At 39.1% G+C, this 14,995-nt stretch overlaps 1 protein-coding gene across 1 annotated transcript in view; it reads right to left on the reverse strand.

Moving 5' to 3' along the window:
* Positions 1-14,995, reverse strand: part of COL14A1 (collagen type XIV alpha 1 chain) — a 184,933-nt gene that overhangs the window by 121,649 nt on the left and 48,289 nt on the right. The window contains exons 6-11 of the mRNA XM_090283415.1: positions 14,138-14,293; positions 10,411-10,530; positions 9,015-9,179; positions 6,378-6,539; positions 2,046-2,197; positions 922-1,051 (exon numbers count right to left, since the gene is read on the reverse strand). Coding sequence (XP_090139541.1) covers positions 922-1,051; positions 2,046-2,197; positions 6,378-6,539; positions 9,015-9,179; positions 10,411-10,530; positions 14,138-14,293 — 885 coding nt within the window. The remainder of the gene's footprint in view (positions 1-921; positions 1,052-2,045; positions 2,198-6,377; positions 6,540-9,014; positions 9,180-10,410; positions 10,531-14,137; positions 14,294-14,995) is intronic.

Below are 14,995 nucleotides of genomic sequence, written 5' to 3' on the forward strand. Positions count from 1 at the left end.
AACAAAATGACAGAGTGGGTGGCTGGATGAACAAATACATGAATGAATAAGTATTCGTTGACACATTCAGTCAGGGATGGTGATGAGACATGACTAAGTAGCAACACGTTTAAGAAAAATAGAATAATTAAGACTGGCCATATTTGTGAGATGGGAAGAAAGAGAGGATAAATTACAAGGTCCCAGCTTTAACGATGCCAATAAAAACTATGAAATGTTTTCAAATATAAATCTAGGCCCTCTATACTCTGGTCCTGCCTGCTTTTCCAACCACAATGTCAAGTTCAAGACTTTGTTTACCATGCAGCTCCCTGTCACACTTTGATAAAAGGGCCTGCAGCACTTCATCGCACTAATTTGTTTGCATGGCCTCGGTTTGCGTTCCCTCCCTTACTAGCCAAAAACTTCCTGCAGGGCAAGAATTGTTACGAAAATATTTCTGAAAAGCAAGAGTATTCATAGCTGTCTCACATATCATTGTCACGGATAAATCCAAAATGTAATGAACAGGAGTGTGAGCATCATAACACCACATTGTTATTGGTGTTTATATTGCTATTGTTTTATCAGAGGCAGAGATTTTAAACCAACTTTGCATACTGCCTAGCATGTAATAGGACCTCAATTCATGTTTGAAATAATTAAATGAGTGCGTAATAGTGTTTTCTAAGGTCACATTTTCCCAGGATTGTCAGTGTGTGTGTGTGTGTGTGTGTGTGCGCGCGCGCGCGCGCGTGTTATCACAATCATGCTCGGTTGAAGAATTACTAGTATTCAGAAGCTTGTTTTAATTGCAATGATATAAAAAATGAAAATAGATACAATGTAGTTTCCTTGTACTTCTAGTAGGCAGGAGAGCTACAGAACTCCTTCTCTATTTCCAGTGACAAATTCAAGCTTAGTGCTTAGTTCAATACATACGTGTGGTTTCGGTTCCCCGGAGGCCTTCGCTAGCGGTGTGAGAATATACCGCAAAGACTGCTACCTGATACTCAGTGAAAGACATCAAGTTTTTCAACACTGTGGAATTTACACTTCCATCTACCACCACCTGTTTAAAAAAACAGTTCAGGAATAAGAGTATGAAATATCACACATGCAGCATTAAAATAAAAAAAGCAAGATCATTTCATTAAATATGTTCTTATTTGTGCCACATCCTCTTCCCATTGTGGTGGTCAATTCTTCTTCAATTCCTACATGAAGTGACACATCTTTTACGGAACATGGCCAAAAGTCCCTTATTAATTCCTAACGAAAATTACGTCATCCTAATCACATCTACTTAATAACAGTTGGCATGTAATATTTTTCCATGGAGATTTGGGAAGCATTTATATATATATATAAAACCCCTGCCATAATACTGAAAAAAAATTGTATAACATGCTGAGGTTAGTCAGGGTTAGAACAATAAACAATTAGCAGTTTAAAAAAGAGAGATTTTACCACACATTAACATATTCCCTGTGAATTGCTGTATCAAAGGTAGGAACTGGGCAGAATTCAATCATCTGGCAGTATGTATTCTCCTGTGATGGCCAAGCCATGCAAAAGGCCAGCACCAGATGCTTTTTTATGGCTTCTTCATTGCACTCATCTCCACAAACATCCAGAAAATCCCAGACCCTGGAGGACTATATTACCACATAATTTGAAACACACAGACTCCATTAAGATAGAAAGTTCAGACCACTCCCAAAGCAGGAAGAATACATGAATAGCAAATGGGGTTCTGGCCAGATAATTAACTACTGATTTCTTTTGCTTTAGAACTCCTTAATTTTTTTTAAAAAAAAAGGTAAAAATAAGTTGTGTTAGAAGTGGATACATGACCAGTTCTGAGGACTATTTGATTGAGGTAAGAGGGAAAGATGTAAATAAACTACATGGACACATGGAAATGTATTTAAGTCAAATAATTTTTAAGTGTTTGTGAGAGAATAACTTTCTTATATATCCATTTTTGTCTTGTCCTCACTAATGTAGAAGACTCAAGAAAACAACAACAAAAAAATGGTTTGAAAATATTATCTCCTTATTACCTCATCTGGTTTTCCACCCCTCGTAGGATAATACACGATTCTGTATTTTTCCACCTTCCCTGGGGCATGGGTCCAGTTAACCATAAAGCTTCTGGCAGTGACTTCAGAGGTAATCAACTCTGTAGGCGGCCCGATGGTGGCAAGAGCTAAGGCTAAATTAAAGAAACACATAAGATAAAACTTTTCCCCAAAGTTATTTCTTATGAGCCAAGGAAACCCAATTAGCCGTAAATGACTATTAATTTTATGCCACTTCTGAGATTTTTATCTCTAGATAAGTTGATTCAGTTATTCATTCCTCTGTCTGTTCAGTAAAATATTTAAATGTCTAATAAGCACCATCCCTATGCTAGGTTCCAAGGATACAAATTTAAATAAGACATAGTCCTTGACATTAAAGAACTTGCTTAAAGAAATTGCTATAGAATAGTTTAAAAAAAAAAAAACAGCATTAATCGAGCAGGTGTATATCTACAGGTACTCTTCTAAGCTCTTTAGAAGTATTATTTTATTTAATTCTCAGTAGTTGCTATTATTCTTCCCATTTTGTAGGTGAGAAAACCAATGCACAGTAAAATTAAGTAACTTGCCAGGTCTCACAATTAGTAAGTATCAGAGCTGAGATTAATACTTGAGCTTCTTGATGCAAGATTCTGTGTTTTTAAGCATCAGAAGGTAGAGTAGCTATGTGAAGACTTCAGTTCAACAAATGGCCAATATCTAAAAGTAAAATGGGAAGAAAAAGCAACTAACATATTGAATACCCACTATGAACTAGACACAGTGTTATATACATGTTAAAGTAAATGATTCCTCAAAATATTTAGAACATGTTATGTTAAGGGTCCTTAAACTTTAGCTTTTCTTATCCTATAGGGACAAGGAACTTTTAGTAACTATAATACTGGAGGGAAAACATAGTTATGGAACACTAATTATGACCAGGAACTGTATAACATGCTTTATCAGCAACCACATGTAGAGATTTTTCTGTGGGAAAAGTTGGGTTCTAAAGTACTCTCATTAAGGAGCTCAGGGACTTCCGGCCAAGATGGGTGCATAGGTAGAAATGATGCATCTCCCTCCACAATTAAGAAGGAATAAAACTACCTCAAAACTGGAGACAACCAGAAGTTCCAGAAAACTGAGCTGCATGGAAATCCAACAAACAAAGATATAAAGAAGAAATACTCATCCAGACAGGTAGGAGGGGTGGAGCCGGGTTGCAGAGGACGAAGTGTGGCCGTGACAGTGGTGACAGCTGCTATGGTCAGCCAGCAGAAAGCGCAGTCACACATTAAAAAAAGTAGAGAGAGACACTTGGGGAGCACTCCCAACACCAGACCAGATCACGCAGCTCACAGTCCCAGAACTAGGGAAAATAAAGCCTCATTGCTTCTGACTGTGAAAACCAGTGGGGTTGGGATGGAGGAAGAAACTGCTGGTTTCTCAGCAGAGTTCACTTGTTCAGAGGGCCCCCAAGGTCCTAGAATGTTCACAGAACTACCCACTCTGGGAACCATGGCCAGGGCAACAGCTAGAGGGGTGCCAGTCCCATGCGGAAAGCAGGAGAAGTGCCTGGAAAAGAAGCAAATGCTGAGCAAACGGCATCATTCCCTCTCAGACCCCTCCCTTACATACAGTGCCACAACGTGGTGAAACGGGTTCCCCTTTACTGAAAAATACCTAAGGTTCTGCCCCTTACAACATAACAGTTCTACCTAAGACACAGAGGCAAACAGATAAGGGAGCCTGTCAAAATGAGGAGTCAGAGAAGTATGGCCCAAAAGAGGGGATGGATCAAGGTTCCAGTGGGAGAACTAAGCAATGGAGAGACAGGCAATCTAAGAGACACAGAGTTCAAGACATTGGTGATAAAGATGCTCACAGACTTGACAGATATGCTTGAGCACAGCAAATGCATAAGGAAAGAAATGAAGGCTAGGCTAAGTGGAATGAAGGAAAATCCACATGAAACCAATGGTGAAGGAAATGAAACTGGGGTTCAAATCAATGATTTGGAACATAAGGAAGAAATAAACAGTCAACTGGTACAGAATGAAGAGACAAGAATTAAAAAAAAAAAAATGAGGAGAGGTTTAAGAACATCTGGGAGAATTTTAAATGTACCACATCCAAATCATAGGGGTGCCAGAAGGAGAAGAGCAAGAGCAAGAATTGAAAACTAATGTGAAAAAATAATGAAGAAACATTTCCTTAATTTGGTGAAGGAGATAGACACAAAAGTCCAGGAAGCACAGAGAGACCCAAACAAGATAAATCCAAAGAGGACCACTCCAAGACACATCATAATTAAAATGCCAAAGGTTAAAGATAAAGAGAAAATCTTAAAAGCAGCAAGACAAAAGAAGAGAGTTACTTACAAAGGGATACCCAAAAGACAGTCAGCTGATTTCTCAAAATAAACTTTGCAGGCAAGAAGAGACTGGCAAGAAGTATTCAAAGCGATTAAAAGCAACCAAGACTACTACTCTATCCAGCAAAGCTATCATTTAGAATGGAAGGGCAGATAAAGTGCTTCCCAAACAAGGTAAAGCTAAAGGAGTTCATCATCACCAAACCCTTATTCTATGAAATGTTAAAGGGACTTATGTAAGAAAAAGAGGATCAAAACCATGAACATTAAAATGACCACAAATTCACAACTATCAACAACAGAACCTAAAAAAATAAAATAAAAACAAAAACAAACTAAGCAAACAATCAGAATGAGAACAGAATATAGATATGGGGATCATTTGGAGGGTTATCAGATGGGAGGGGGATTAAGAAGCCTAATTGGTAGGCACAAAATAAACAGGGGGAAGTTAAGAATAATATAGGAAAGGGTGAATCTAAGGAACTTATATGTATAAACCATGGGCATGAACTAAGGGGTGTGGTAGGTGGAAGTAAGGGGGGTAATGGATGGAGGGGAGCAAAGGGAAATGAAATTGGGACAACTGTAATAGCATAACCAATAAAATATACAAAAAAAATATTTTTTGCTCTACAAAAGGCCTTGTTAAAAGGATGAAAAGACAAGCTACAAATTGGGAGAAAATATTAACAAACCACATATCCAAGAGAAGATTAGTACCTAGAATATAAATAAAGAATTCTCAAAACTCAACTGTTAAAAGCTAAACATAAAAAACAAAACCAAAAGAAGTCCAACTGGATGAAAAGTGAGGGAAAGACACAAACTGACATTTCACCAAAAAGCATATTCCAGATGTGAAATGACCATGTGTAAAGATGTTCAACCTCATTGGTCATCTGGGAAATAGAAATTAAAACCACAATGGGCTATCACTACACACCTATCAGAATGGCTAAAATAAAAAACAGTAGCAATAATAAGTGTTGGTGACAACGCATAGACCTTGGACCACTCACATATGGCTGGTGGGAGTGTCAAATGCTAGTCACTCTGGAAAATAGCTTGGCAGTTTCTGAACTAAAACTAAACTAAACTGAACATAAAGCTACAATATATACAGCAATTGCACTCTTGGACTTTATCCCAGAGAAATGAAAACATATGTTCACACTGTTCATCGCAGCTTTATTTGTAACAGCCAAAGAATGGAAGCAACTCAGATGTCTGTCAATGTGGGAATGGTTAAACAGACTGTGGTACATCCACACCCGTAGAATAGGACACAGCAATTAAAAGGAAGGACGTATCCATACATGCAACAACTTGAATGAAGCTCCAGGGATTTACGCAGAGTAAAGAAAGCCAGTCCCCAAAGGTTACATACTACATAATTCCATTTATATAAGATTTTCAAAATAAAAAATATTTAGAGATGGAGAACCGATTAGTGGTTGCCAGGGGTTAGGGGGAGGTTGGGGGAGGGACTGAAGTGAACGTGGCTATGAAAGGACAATAGGAACGATCCTTATGGTGACAGAAATATTCTGTACCGTGACTGCATCAGTGCCAAACACCCAGCCCATGATAGTGGACTAGTTTTGCAGTACGTTACCATTGAGGGAACCTGGAAAACTGTGCACACATTTTCTCTCTCTACTATGTAAATGGACAATTATCTGAAAGTGCAATGTTCAAGTAAAAGAAACCAACATGATGGGCTAAATGCACAACCATGGAGACCAGTATCTAGCGGTTTAAGTACTCTTCCCTCACCCCCATAAAGCTGCCAATATACCCCCGTTTCTACTCTTATGATTCACTCACTTTTCAAGAGAATAAAGGACTCTAGTTAGAAAACCAGGATGGTAAGAATTTTCACAGTCCACAACAGCCTTTGGCTCAGAGCAATACCCTGTGCACAGAACGGCTGCTCTCTGAGACTTGTGTACCTTTGATCTCCCGGTCCTGTTCTTCCACACGGAGGCAGACGGTCCGCGTCAGGCTCTCCACCACCGTGTGCATCAGGTCAAATTCGGCGACGTTGTACACGTGAGTGCTGTCTGGTTCAGAGGCGATCTCCTGAAGCTCGTTCTCGTCCGCGTTCTTCACGCCTTGCATTGAGGACAACAGGGAGGGCTGTGACATTCATGCCCCATGTGACAAAGCAACAGCAGTGCTCCCAGCCCGAGTCCCTCAGTCCCCACTGCAATCAGTGCATTCGCTCCTTTAACGAGGCACATCTCTCCCATCCCATGCTTTATAAAAGTCACCTTCAGAATCATTTTTTAATGGTTTATCTTAAGTTTTTCAATATGTCTTAGCCAGAAGATATTTTAATGAAACTAACATTTGCCTTGCATGGCTACCGCAGAAGCAGTAGTAATTAAACAAGTATTATAAACTATCAAAACTTCTGGTGTAAATTTCTACAAAAACAAGTTTACTTAAATTAAGAGCTACTGCTAGAATAAAAATAAATATACAATTAATATTATCACTCATATTATTATAATATAGTATTAAGAGACAGCTTGGGAAAATTTTAACATACTCAAATACAAGTGGCTGGCTAGTATCCATCACCAAAGAGAAGCTCTGGTTCTTCCACAACAGTTATTGAATTCCCTTAATACAGGTCAAGCGATGCTGGGTGTTTGGACTAGTAGAGTGAGACAGGAAACCTCATGTAGCTTCCCCAGTACCTATCTTAGCAGTGAATGCTAACGCTTAGTGCGCTTCTATGTCCCCAAGTACTTCATTGTGTTCTGTATACTAATACATTCAATCCTGGCAACAGACCCTCTGAGTTGGGCAAAACTGTCTCTCTCATTTTAAATATGAGTAAACTGATGGACCAAGAGGTTAATTAACTTGCTCAAGGAAATACAACCAGAAAATGTATGCCTGGGATTCTGCCGTATGCTCTTCACCACTAGATCATGCTACCTGTCCGAAGACTGAACGTTAAATGAGAAAATATTTACCAATGAAAGTAAAAATAGAAAAGGGAGGTACAGGGTTGGGTTTTATGGGTGTGAAGGTAGATTTCTCTTCCCCGGGCTTCAACAAACAAGAAGCATCTCTTTATAAATCCCCGACATTGTAATCATCGGAGGGTATAAAAGAGGTACTGCTGAAGCAAGGGAGAGAGATTACCTGAGGCAAAGCATGAATTGCTCCTTAGATGCCTGGCTTTGCCACTTAATTTATCTTCCAACCTCAACACACCGAGTAACAAAGCCTTGTTTCTTTCTTAACTATTTGCTTTAGGGGGGTCACACAATAATAAATACTACTGGTTTTCAGGTAATTTCCAAAAAATTGAAAAAAGGTCCAAATCACATCTGACTTCACTTAACATTTTGTTTAAAAACTCATCCATTCATTATTAACAAGAGCATAAAATGGAGCGTAAACACATGAATTAATCCCCCATTAGTTAACGTCTTTTGATGGGATTTCCTTTGTTGGGCAAAAGGATAGTAAAATTAAAAAATAAAAATTAAATCCATTTCTTTGATGTCTCTTGCCTGAAGGGCTTCTACAATAGCTTCTAAAAGGCACAGCTGGATCTGGGTCCACAAACAAAATAACATTAGTACATGCTGAAGCAATGAGCTTAATAATCAGCAATGCATTTCATGACATTTAGTCCCAAATTATCTATGTCTCTCTCTCTCTCTCTCTATATATATATATATACATAGAGAGAGAGAGAGAGAGAGAGAAATCACTCCAAAAATAGCAAAATGATTCGTTGTAAACAGCATGGGAAGAAAGAAAACGACCCTCATGACTCAGAAGAGACTTGTTCTGTATAGATTTGGCCCTCATCACCTCTGTGCCCCAGCACCTACCACAATGTCTGGCACAGAAAATAAGTAAATACTTCTTGAATGCAACATTCTATAAACCACATTTTGATAGCAAATCTAGGAATGGGCCAGAAGAACTGTGTCTTGTTTTAGGGTTTGTTTTTGTTTTGTGGGTCTCTACTAAGTAGAAGACCTTCCTACTGCCAAAGAAAATGTAAACATTTTAATCGAGAGAAAAGTTGCATCATCTAAATATTTTGCAGTTATTTTGCATGTGTGCCATACATATATATCCTTTTCCATAATAATGATACCTTAAAAAGAGTTTCAGAGAAATAATACCACGTATCTGGAACTTTGTGATTTTTTTAAATAGCTTCAGGACCTTAACTGTTTGAAAACAATAAATTAGTTTCACCATATACTACCAGAAAAGAGATCGCCTACAAAGAGATACTAAAGAGAAAAGTCCTGACTAATAAAAGGTAACAAGTATAAGCCTAGCCATTGAACTTAATGCTTTCACAACATTTTATGTATGGAATCTCACCTAGAGATTCTCACACTATAGGTTACATGACAGTTACCATCACTTCCATTTCCTAAATGTAAGGAAGCTGGGCTCAGATCACATGACTAGTCATGATGAGAGCCAACACTAGAAAATGTTCAGGTCTCCTGGCTTTCAGTGAAGTGCACTTTGCATCACGTATTATTTTAAGAGCTTGTATGTCTGTCCCCATTGTTGAGAAAGGACCATAAATAACATACCTATGGCAAACAGTTCTACACCAGATTCTCGAAGGTTTCTGGATGGTGGAATAATATCATCCTGGGACTTTCCGTCTGTGATTAAAATGCCAATTTTGGATACTCCAGTCCTTGCTCCTGCTTCTGGCTTAAAGCTATTTTCAAAAATGTAGTTCAAAGCAAGACCTGGGAGAAAACAAGGAAAAATAAACACAAACTAACCGCTTCTAATAAAAACCCTTCCAATTCTGCAAAATATAACCACAAGATGAGTAACTTAGTGAACTAAAGGGACTTTTATTAGATGCAAACTTTCATCTTCATTTTTCTAACAACCTTTTCCTTGACAGATCAAATGAAAAACTCAAATCCACCAGAAGAGAGGTAATAAAAATAACTGAATACTCCATCATTTCAGAAATTAGCATTTCTAAAGAACATTGCATTCATGGCCAAAGGATAATGACAGATCTGTGTACAAGAAAATCTCAACCTTTATGATTTAGGATAAAGCAAGAATACCCACACAATAGTGACTCTTCCAAACATCATCACTACATCTTCAGTTTTGCTAATGGTGGCCTAAAGAACCAAGAATTCTTTCTCTCTCTCTTTCTTAGAGGTAGTGGGGGCAGATCTAAAAGAATAACTAAACTCCTGCCTTTTGAGGATGGTACTTTTCACCAAGAAAAAAAAAAAAAACAGAAAAGTTGTAATATTGTTCAGGATTTGTGTTAAATAATTTTTTGGTTGTCTTAACAAAAAACCCATTGGGTTATGCCTCAAATTGGCAAAGCAATTGTCCAGATTTTGTTGGGTTCCTTGTAACTCAATGACATCACCTATATGTTTTAATTTAGCATGTACATTGTATGCCTGTGGAAGGAAATAGCATGTAGTACTGTTAAAACCTGTGATAACCCCTTGTGGCTGGTATAATTATCACCTGAGTATTCTTACATTCTTCATTTATCACAAGTATCAGTGAGCCAGGGATCCACAAATATTTTCTTGGTAACTACTGATGGCAGAATAAGGATCAAGAAAATACCTTTCTTGAAAATAAGGTAGGGAATTTGTTTATATTTCATTGACAGGGTGACTGGAAGGAAAAACAGCTAAAGAGAGAGGGAGGAAAAAGGACTCACAAAGGTTAAGACAGCTACTGAACATTGTCAGCCTCAGAGACGGCTCCATTTTCTTGCAGATCAACCAAGCCCTTCCTGAGACATGACATTCAATGGAATGAGATGTCTGGGCTTTAACTCTAAAAGCTGAGTTGGAGAAAAGAGGCACCTAAGAACTTTAGTTTGGTTTAAAAAATATTATGCTAAGTCTTACAAACAGGCAGAATAGAAAAACAAAACTATTTTTCAGCAAAATACATGGCTAAAAATATGGACTGAAAAAAACATACCTGTTAGCGTATTTCCTCCCTTGTACGGTAGATTTCGGACAGCTTCGATCACCTCATCCTTTGTGCTAAAGGCATTCAAGTGCCATTCTATCCTGGGGTCACCGCTATACTGTGCAAGACCTGGAAAAGAAAGAAAACCCACCCAGAAATGATGGGTTACTCCAAGGTCTAGTGCACAATTCGAGAAACTAGAATGATGAGCTGCTTAATTCTTTTTTTCTTTTTTTAAAATCATATTTTATTGATTATGCTATTACAGGTATCCTGATTTCCCCCCTCTTTGTTCCCCCTCCACCCAGCAGCCCCCACTCCCTCAGGCAATCCTCACAATTGTTCATGTCCATGAGTCATACATACAAGTTCTTTGGCTACTCCATTTCCTACACTGTACTTTACATCCCCACGGCTATTCTGACCTACCTATTTGCACTTCTTAATCCCTTCCCCTCTTCAACCATTCTCCCACATGCCCCTCCCATCTGGCAATCATCAAAATGCTCTCTGTACCCATGATGCTGTCTCTATCCTTGTTTTCTTAGTTTGTTTTTTTACATTCAGTTGTTGATAGATTTGTATTTATTGCCATTTTATTGTTCATAGTTTTTTATCTTTTTCGTAGACAAGTCCTTTTAACATTTCATATAATAATAGTTTGATGATGATAAACTACTTTAGCTTTTTCTTGTCTGGGAAGCTCTTTATCTGCCCTTTGCTTCTAAATGATATCTTTGCTGGGTAGAGCAATCTTGGCTGTAGGTCCCTACTTTTCATCACTTTGAATATTTCTGGCCAATCCCTTTTAGCCTGCAAAGTTTCTCTTGAGAAATCAGCTGACACTCTTATGTGAACTCCCTTGTTGGTAACTTCTTTCTTTTTGATGCTTTCAAGATTCTCTTTATCTTTAACCTTTGGCATTGTAATTATGATGTGTCTTGGTATAAGCCTCTTTGCATTCCTCTTGCTTGTGACTGCCTGTGCTTCTCAGACTTCCATGTTCATTTCCTTCATCAAATCAGGGTAGTTCTCTTTCATTATTTTTTCAAATAGATTTTCAATTTCTTGTTTTTCTCTTCTCCTTCTGGTACCCCTGTGATGTGAATGTTGGACCTCTTTAAGTTATCCCAGAGGCTGCATATATAATCCTCATTTTCCTAAATTCTGTTTTTATTGCTTGTTGTTCTGATCAGTTGTTTTTTGCTTCCTTATGTTCTATATCACTGATTTGATTCTCAGCTTCATCCATTCTACTGTTGTTTCCCTGTAAATTGTTCTTTATTTTAATTAGAGTATCTTTCATTTCTGACTGGACCTTTTTTATGTTGTTGATGTCTTCGCTAAGTTCCTTGAGCATCCTTATAACTAGTGTTTTGAATTCTGCATCTGATTGATTGCTTATCTCCATTTTGTTTAGCTCTCTTCCTGGAGTTTTAATCTGTTCTGGCATTTGAGCCATGTTGCTTTGTTGCTTTGTTTTGGCAGCCTCCCTGTGTTTGTTTCTATGTATTAGGTAGAACTGCTTTGACTCCTTGTCTTGGTAGGTGTCCTGTAGGGTCCAGTAGCACAGCCTCCTCTATCACCCAAGCTGGGTATTCGAGGTGCACCCTTTGTGTGGGCTGCGTACACCCTCCTCTTGTAGTTTAGCCTTGGTTGCTGTTGGCAGGTCAATGAGAAGGATTTACCCAGGCCAGTCAGCTGCAAGGACTGGCTGTGACCACTTAACTACCAACCTCTGTCCTCCGTGCTAGATCAGCTGTGCAGGGACAGGGTGGTGGTGCTCTGACATGGTCTGTAGCTGTCCACTGAGTGTGCTGGCTCTGGGGTTTCCCTGAATAATGCAGGTCAAGGTCGGGCCCCACCTGTGTTTTGCCCAGGTTTCCCTTCTTGAGCTATAAAGCAATCTGAGATGCCTGCTACTTGTTCTGGGCTTGGAGATTCCCAGGTGAAGCCAAGCTGTGAAATTAAGCTGGCTGCTGCTAGTGCCAGGCCTGGGGCTCATCAAGGCCAGCTGTTGCTTGTTTCATAGGATTTAGGAAGTTGTGAAGCATGAGCCAAGACCAGCCATTCATCTGGAAAAGCAGTGTGAGTGGGCCCATAAGTTGGGTGGGGTGGAGTCTCTGGGGATCCCAAAGGCAGGTCAAAGAGTGTTAGCCAGGTTGATGGAGTCTCAAATTTGGCACCAGCTTGCTGGCTCTGTTGGGGGAGGGTTTAGAAAAGGGACAATAGTCTCTGCTCCTTGATGCCAGACACCTCAGTTTCTCTCTGGACATCACTGGTGTCTTTCAAGTTGCTTCCCCAGTATTGGAGCTCAGAGAGAGTGAGTCTGAGTAGGTGAGGCCATGTTTGGGTTCTTTAAGAGGAACTGCTGGGGGCTCCATCAGTTTCTTTTACCGACTCAATCCCCACTGGTTTTTGCAGCCAGAAGTTGTGGGGACTTATCTTCCTGGCACTGGAACCCTGGGCTGGGAGGCCTGGTGTGGGGCTAGGACTCTTCACTCTGGAGATAGCCCTCCCAAATTTTTATTCACCACACATAGGCGAGGGACCAGCCCATTACACATCTGCGCCCCTCCTACCAGTCTGGATAGATGTGATTTCTTGGGTTCTGTAGTTGTCAGACTCCATTCAACTCGATTTCTGATGGTTCTGAGTGATGGTTGTTCTTATTTCAGTTGTAATTTTGCTGTGGTTGTGTGAAGAGGTGAGCCATGTCTGCCTACACAGCCATCTTGAACAGAAGTCCCACTTAATTCTTGCAACACTTTTTTCTCTGCCTCACTATGTACTTTCAAGAAGGATTCCTGAAGGGCAAATGAGGGGGAGGGGGCATTAATTTAAGGAATTAATTGGGAGAATTAATTATCTGGAGGCAGAGAAAATGCATCTATTCTCTAGCCATTTAGAAGTGACCACCTAATGAGGTACTTAGCATGTTTTTAAAAAGTCTGATTATGTTTATAAATAAAAGTTCTAGATGTATATGTTGGTTTTTACTTTCAAAGGAAGCAGTTTCCTTAATGACTATTTAAAAGTAAAACTAGGAGATTTTTTGTAATAAAGTGAACATGTTGCTCAAAGGTGTAAAAGTTTATTTGCTTTTTATCTCAGCTAGAGTTAATTTGGCAAAGATTGTCTTCTACTATAAAACCATTTCCAATTTCCACTTATTTTTTAGTTTACTGTTTCACTAGATTGAGCTGTTTCCTTTAAAAATAAAACTTTTACCCAAAAAATTCTTAAGCCAACTGTAATTATTATAATTAGATTTTGACTTCCAAAAAATTAAAATATGTTCAATAATTAATTGAATAACAGTGTCATAGTAACGTTACTAGGAATAAGTATTTATTGATCCAAAGTTGCACTTTAGAGAACAGCACTATAATTGACCTTGTAATTCTGAAAGCCACTTTGTAGAATATTTCTGAAATTTATTTTTTTTTAAAGATTTTATTTATTTGTTTTTTAGAGAGAGGGGAAGGAAGGAGAGAAGAAGAGAAACATCGATGTGTGAGAGGTACATCGATCAGTTGCCTCTCGCATGCCGCCAACTGGGGACCTGGTCCACAAGCCAGGCACGTGCCCTGACCAGGAATTAAACCAGCGACCTTTCTGTTTGCAGGCCAACACTCAGTCCACTGAGCCACAGCAGCCAGGGCTGAAATGTCTTAAGAAGTTTCCCAAAAGTTTTACATTGACAGCTGACTACTATTAATAATAGAAGGTGTACCAATTCGAGTCTTCTCTGAGCCCACATCGAACGCTGTAACCAGGTTTTCCAAGAAAAGCCGAACCAGTCTGAAGTTGAATCTTCCAATACTCCATGAACCATCAACCAGGATTACAATATCAGCAATAGCTGGAGTTTCACAGAAAAATTTCACTTCTGCAAAGGACAAACCAGAAAAGCACTCCTGTTATTGTTGGAACTTTGAAAAGAGTCAGACTGTTTTAATGTCTTTCAAATAACTTAGTGCTAAGAATACAATAAAGTTCCCATTAAGGCAACCACATTTTTACAACTCTTCCCTTAAATTCATTTTCACTAGGTAAAAATCATCGTAACAACTGGCAGCAGAGCCAGTGTTCTGGAAATAGTTAGCAAAGCACTGGCAGGTTTCCACCATCCTGGCAACTCTGGCCTTCTGCATATTTTAGAAAGTAATATCTGTGCAAAAATCATGCAGCTTTGGGTGTTGGCCTATAGATTCTTTCCTGGAAAGGTCTTAGCAACACCAGTGTGAGAGGGAAAGCAGAGATGGGAAGGGTGGCCAGGAAGCGGAGGCAGCTCTCCTGTAGCGCTAAGTAAGCTAGAGAAAGCAACGGGAGAAGAAAAATCAGGGCTTCCTAAGTTCAAGGGAAATGTCAAGGCCATGCATTTTGTCTAAGAAAGACACACCGACGTTTGCTAAAGTAGAAAGGATTTTTGGAAGAAGAAAATTGGAAAGGGCCAAAGAAAGAGTTTCTTCAAATTCAAATTCTTGTGCTCACAGCAGTTACCCCCCTTATCTGCTGGGGATACATTCTGAGACCCCCAGTGGATGTCTGAAATCACAAATAGTACCTGTATATACTATAATCTTTTTTC

Source organism: Furipterus horrens, unplaced genomic scaffold (assembly GCF_987537825.1).
Source record: "Furipterus horrens unplaced genomic scaffold, mFurHor1.1.pri manual_scaffold_7, whole genome shotgun sequence".
Classification (NCBI taxonomy): Eukaryota; Metazoa; Chordata; class Mammalia; order Chiroptera; family Furipteridae; genus Furipterus; species Furipterus horrens.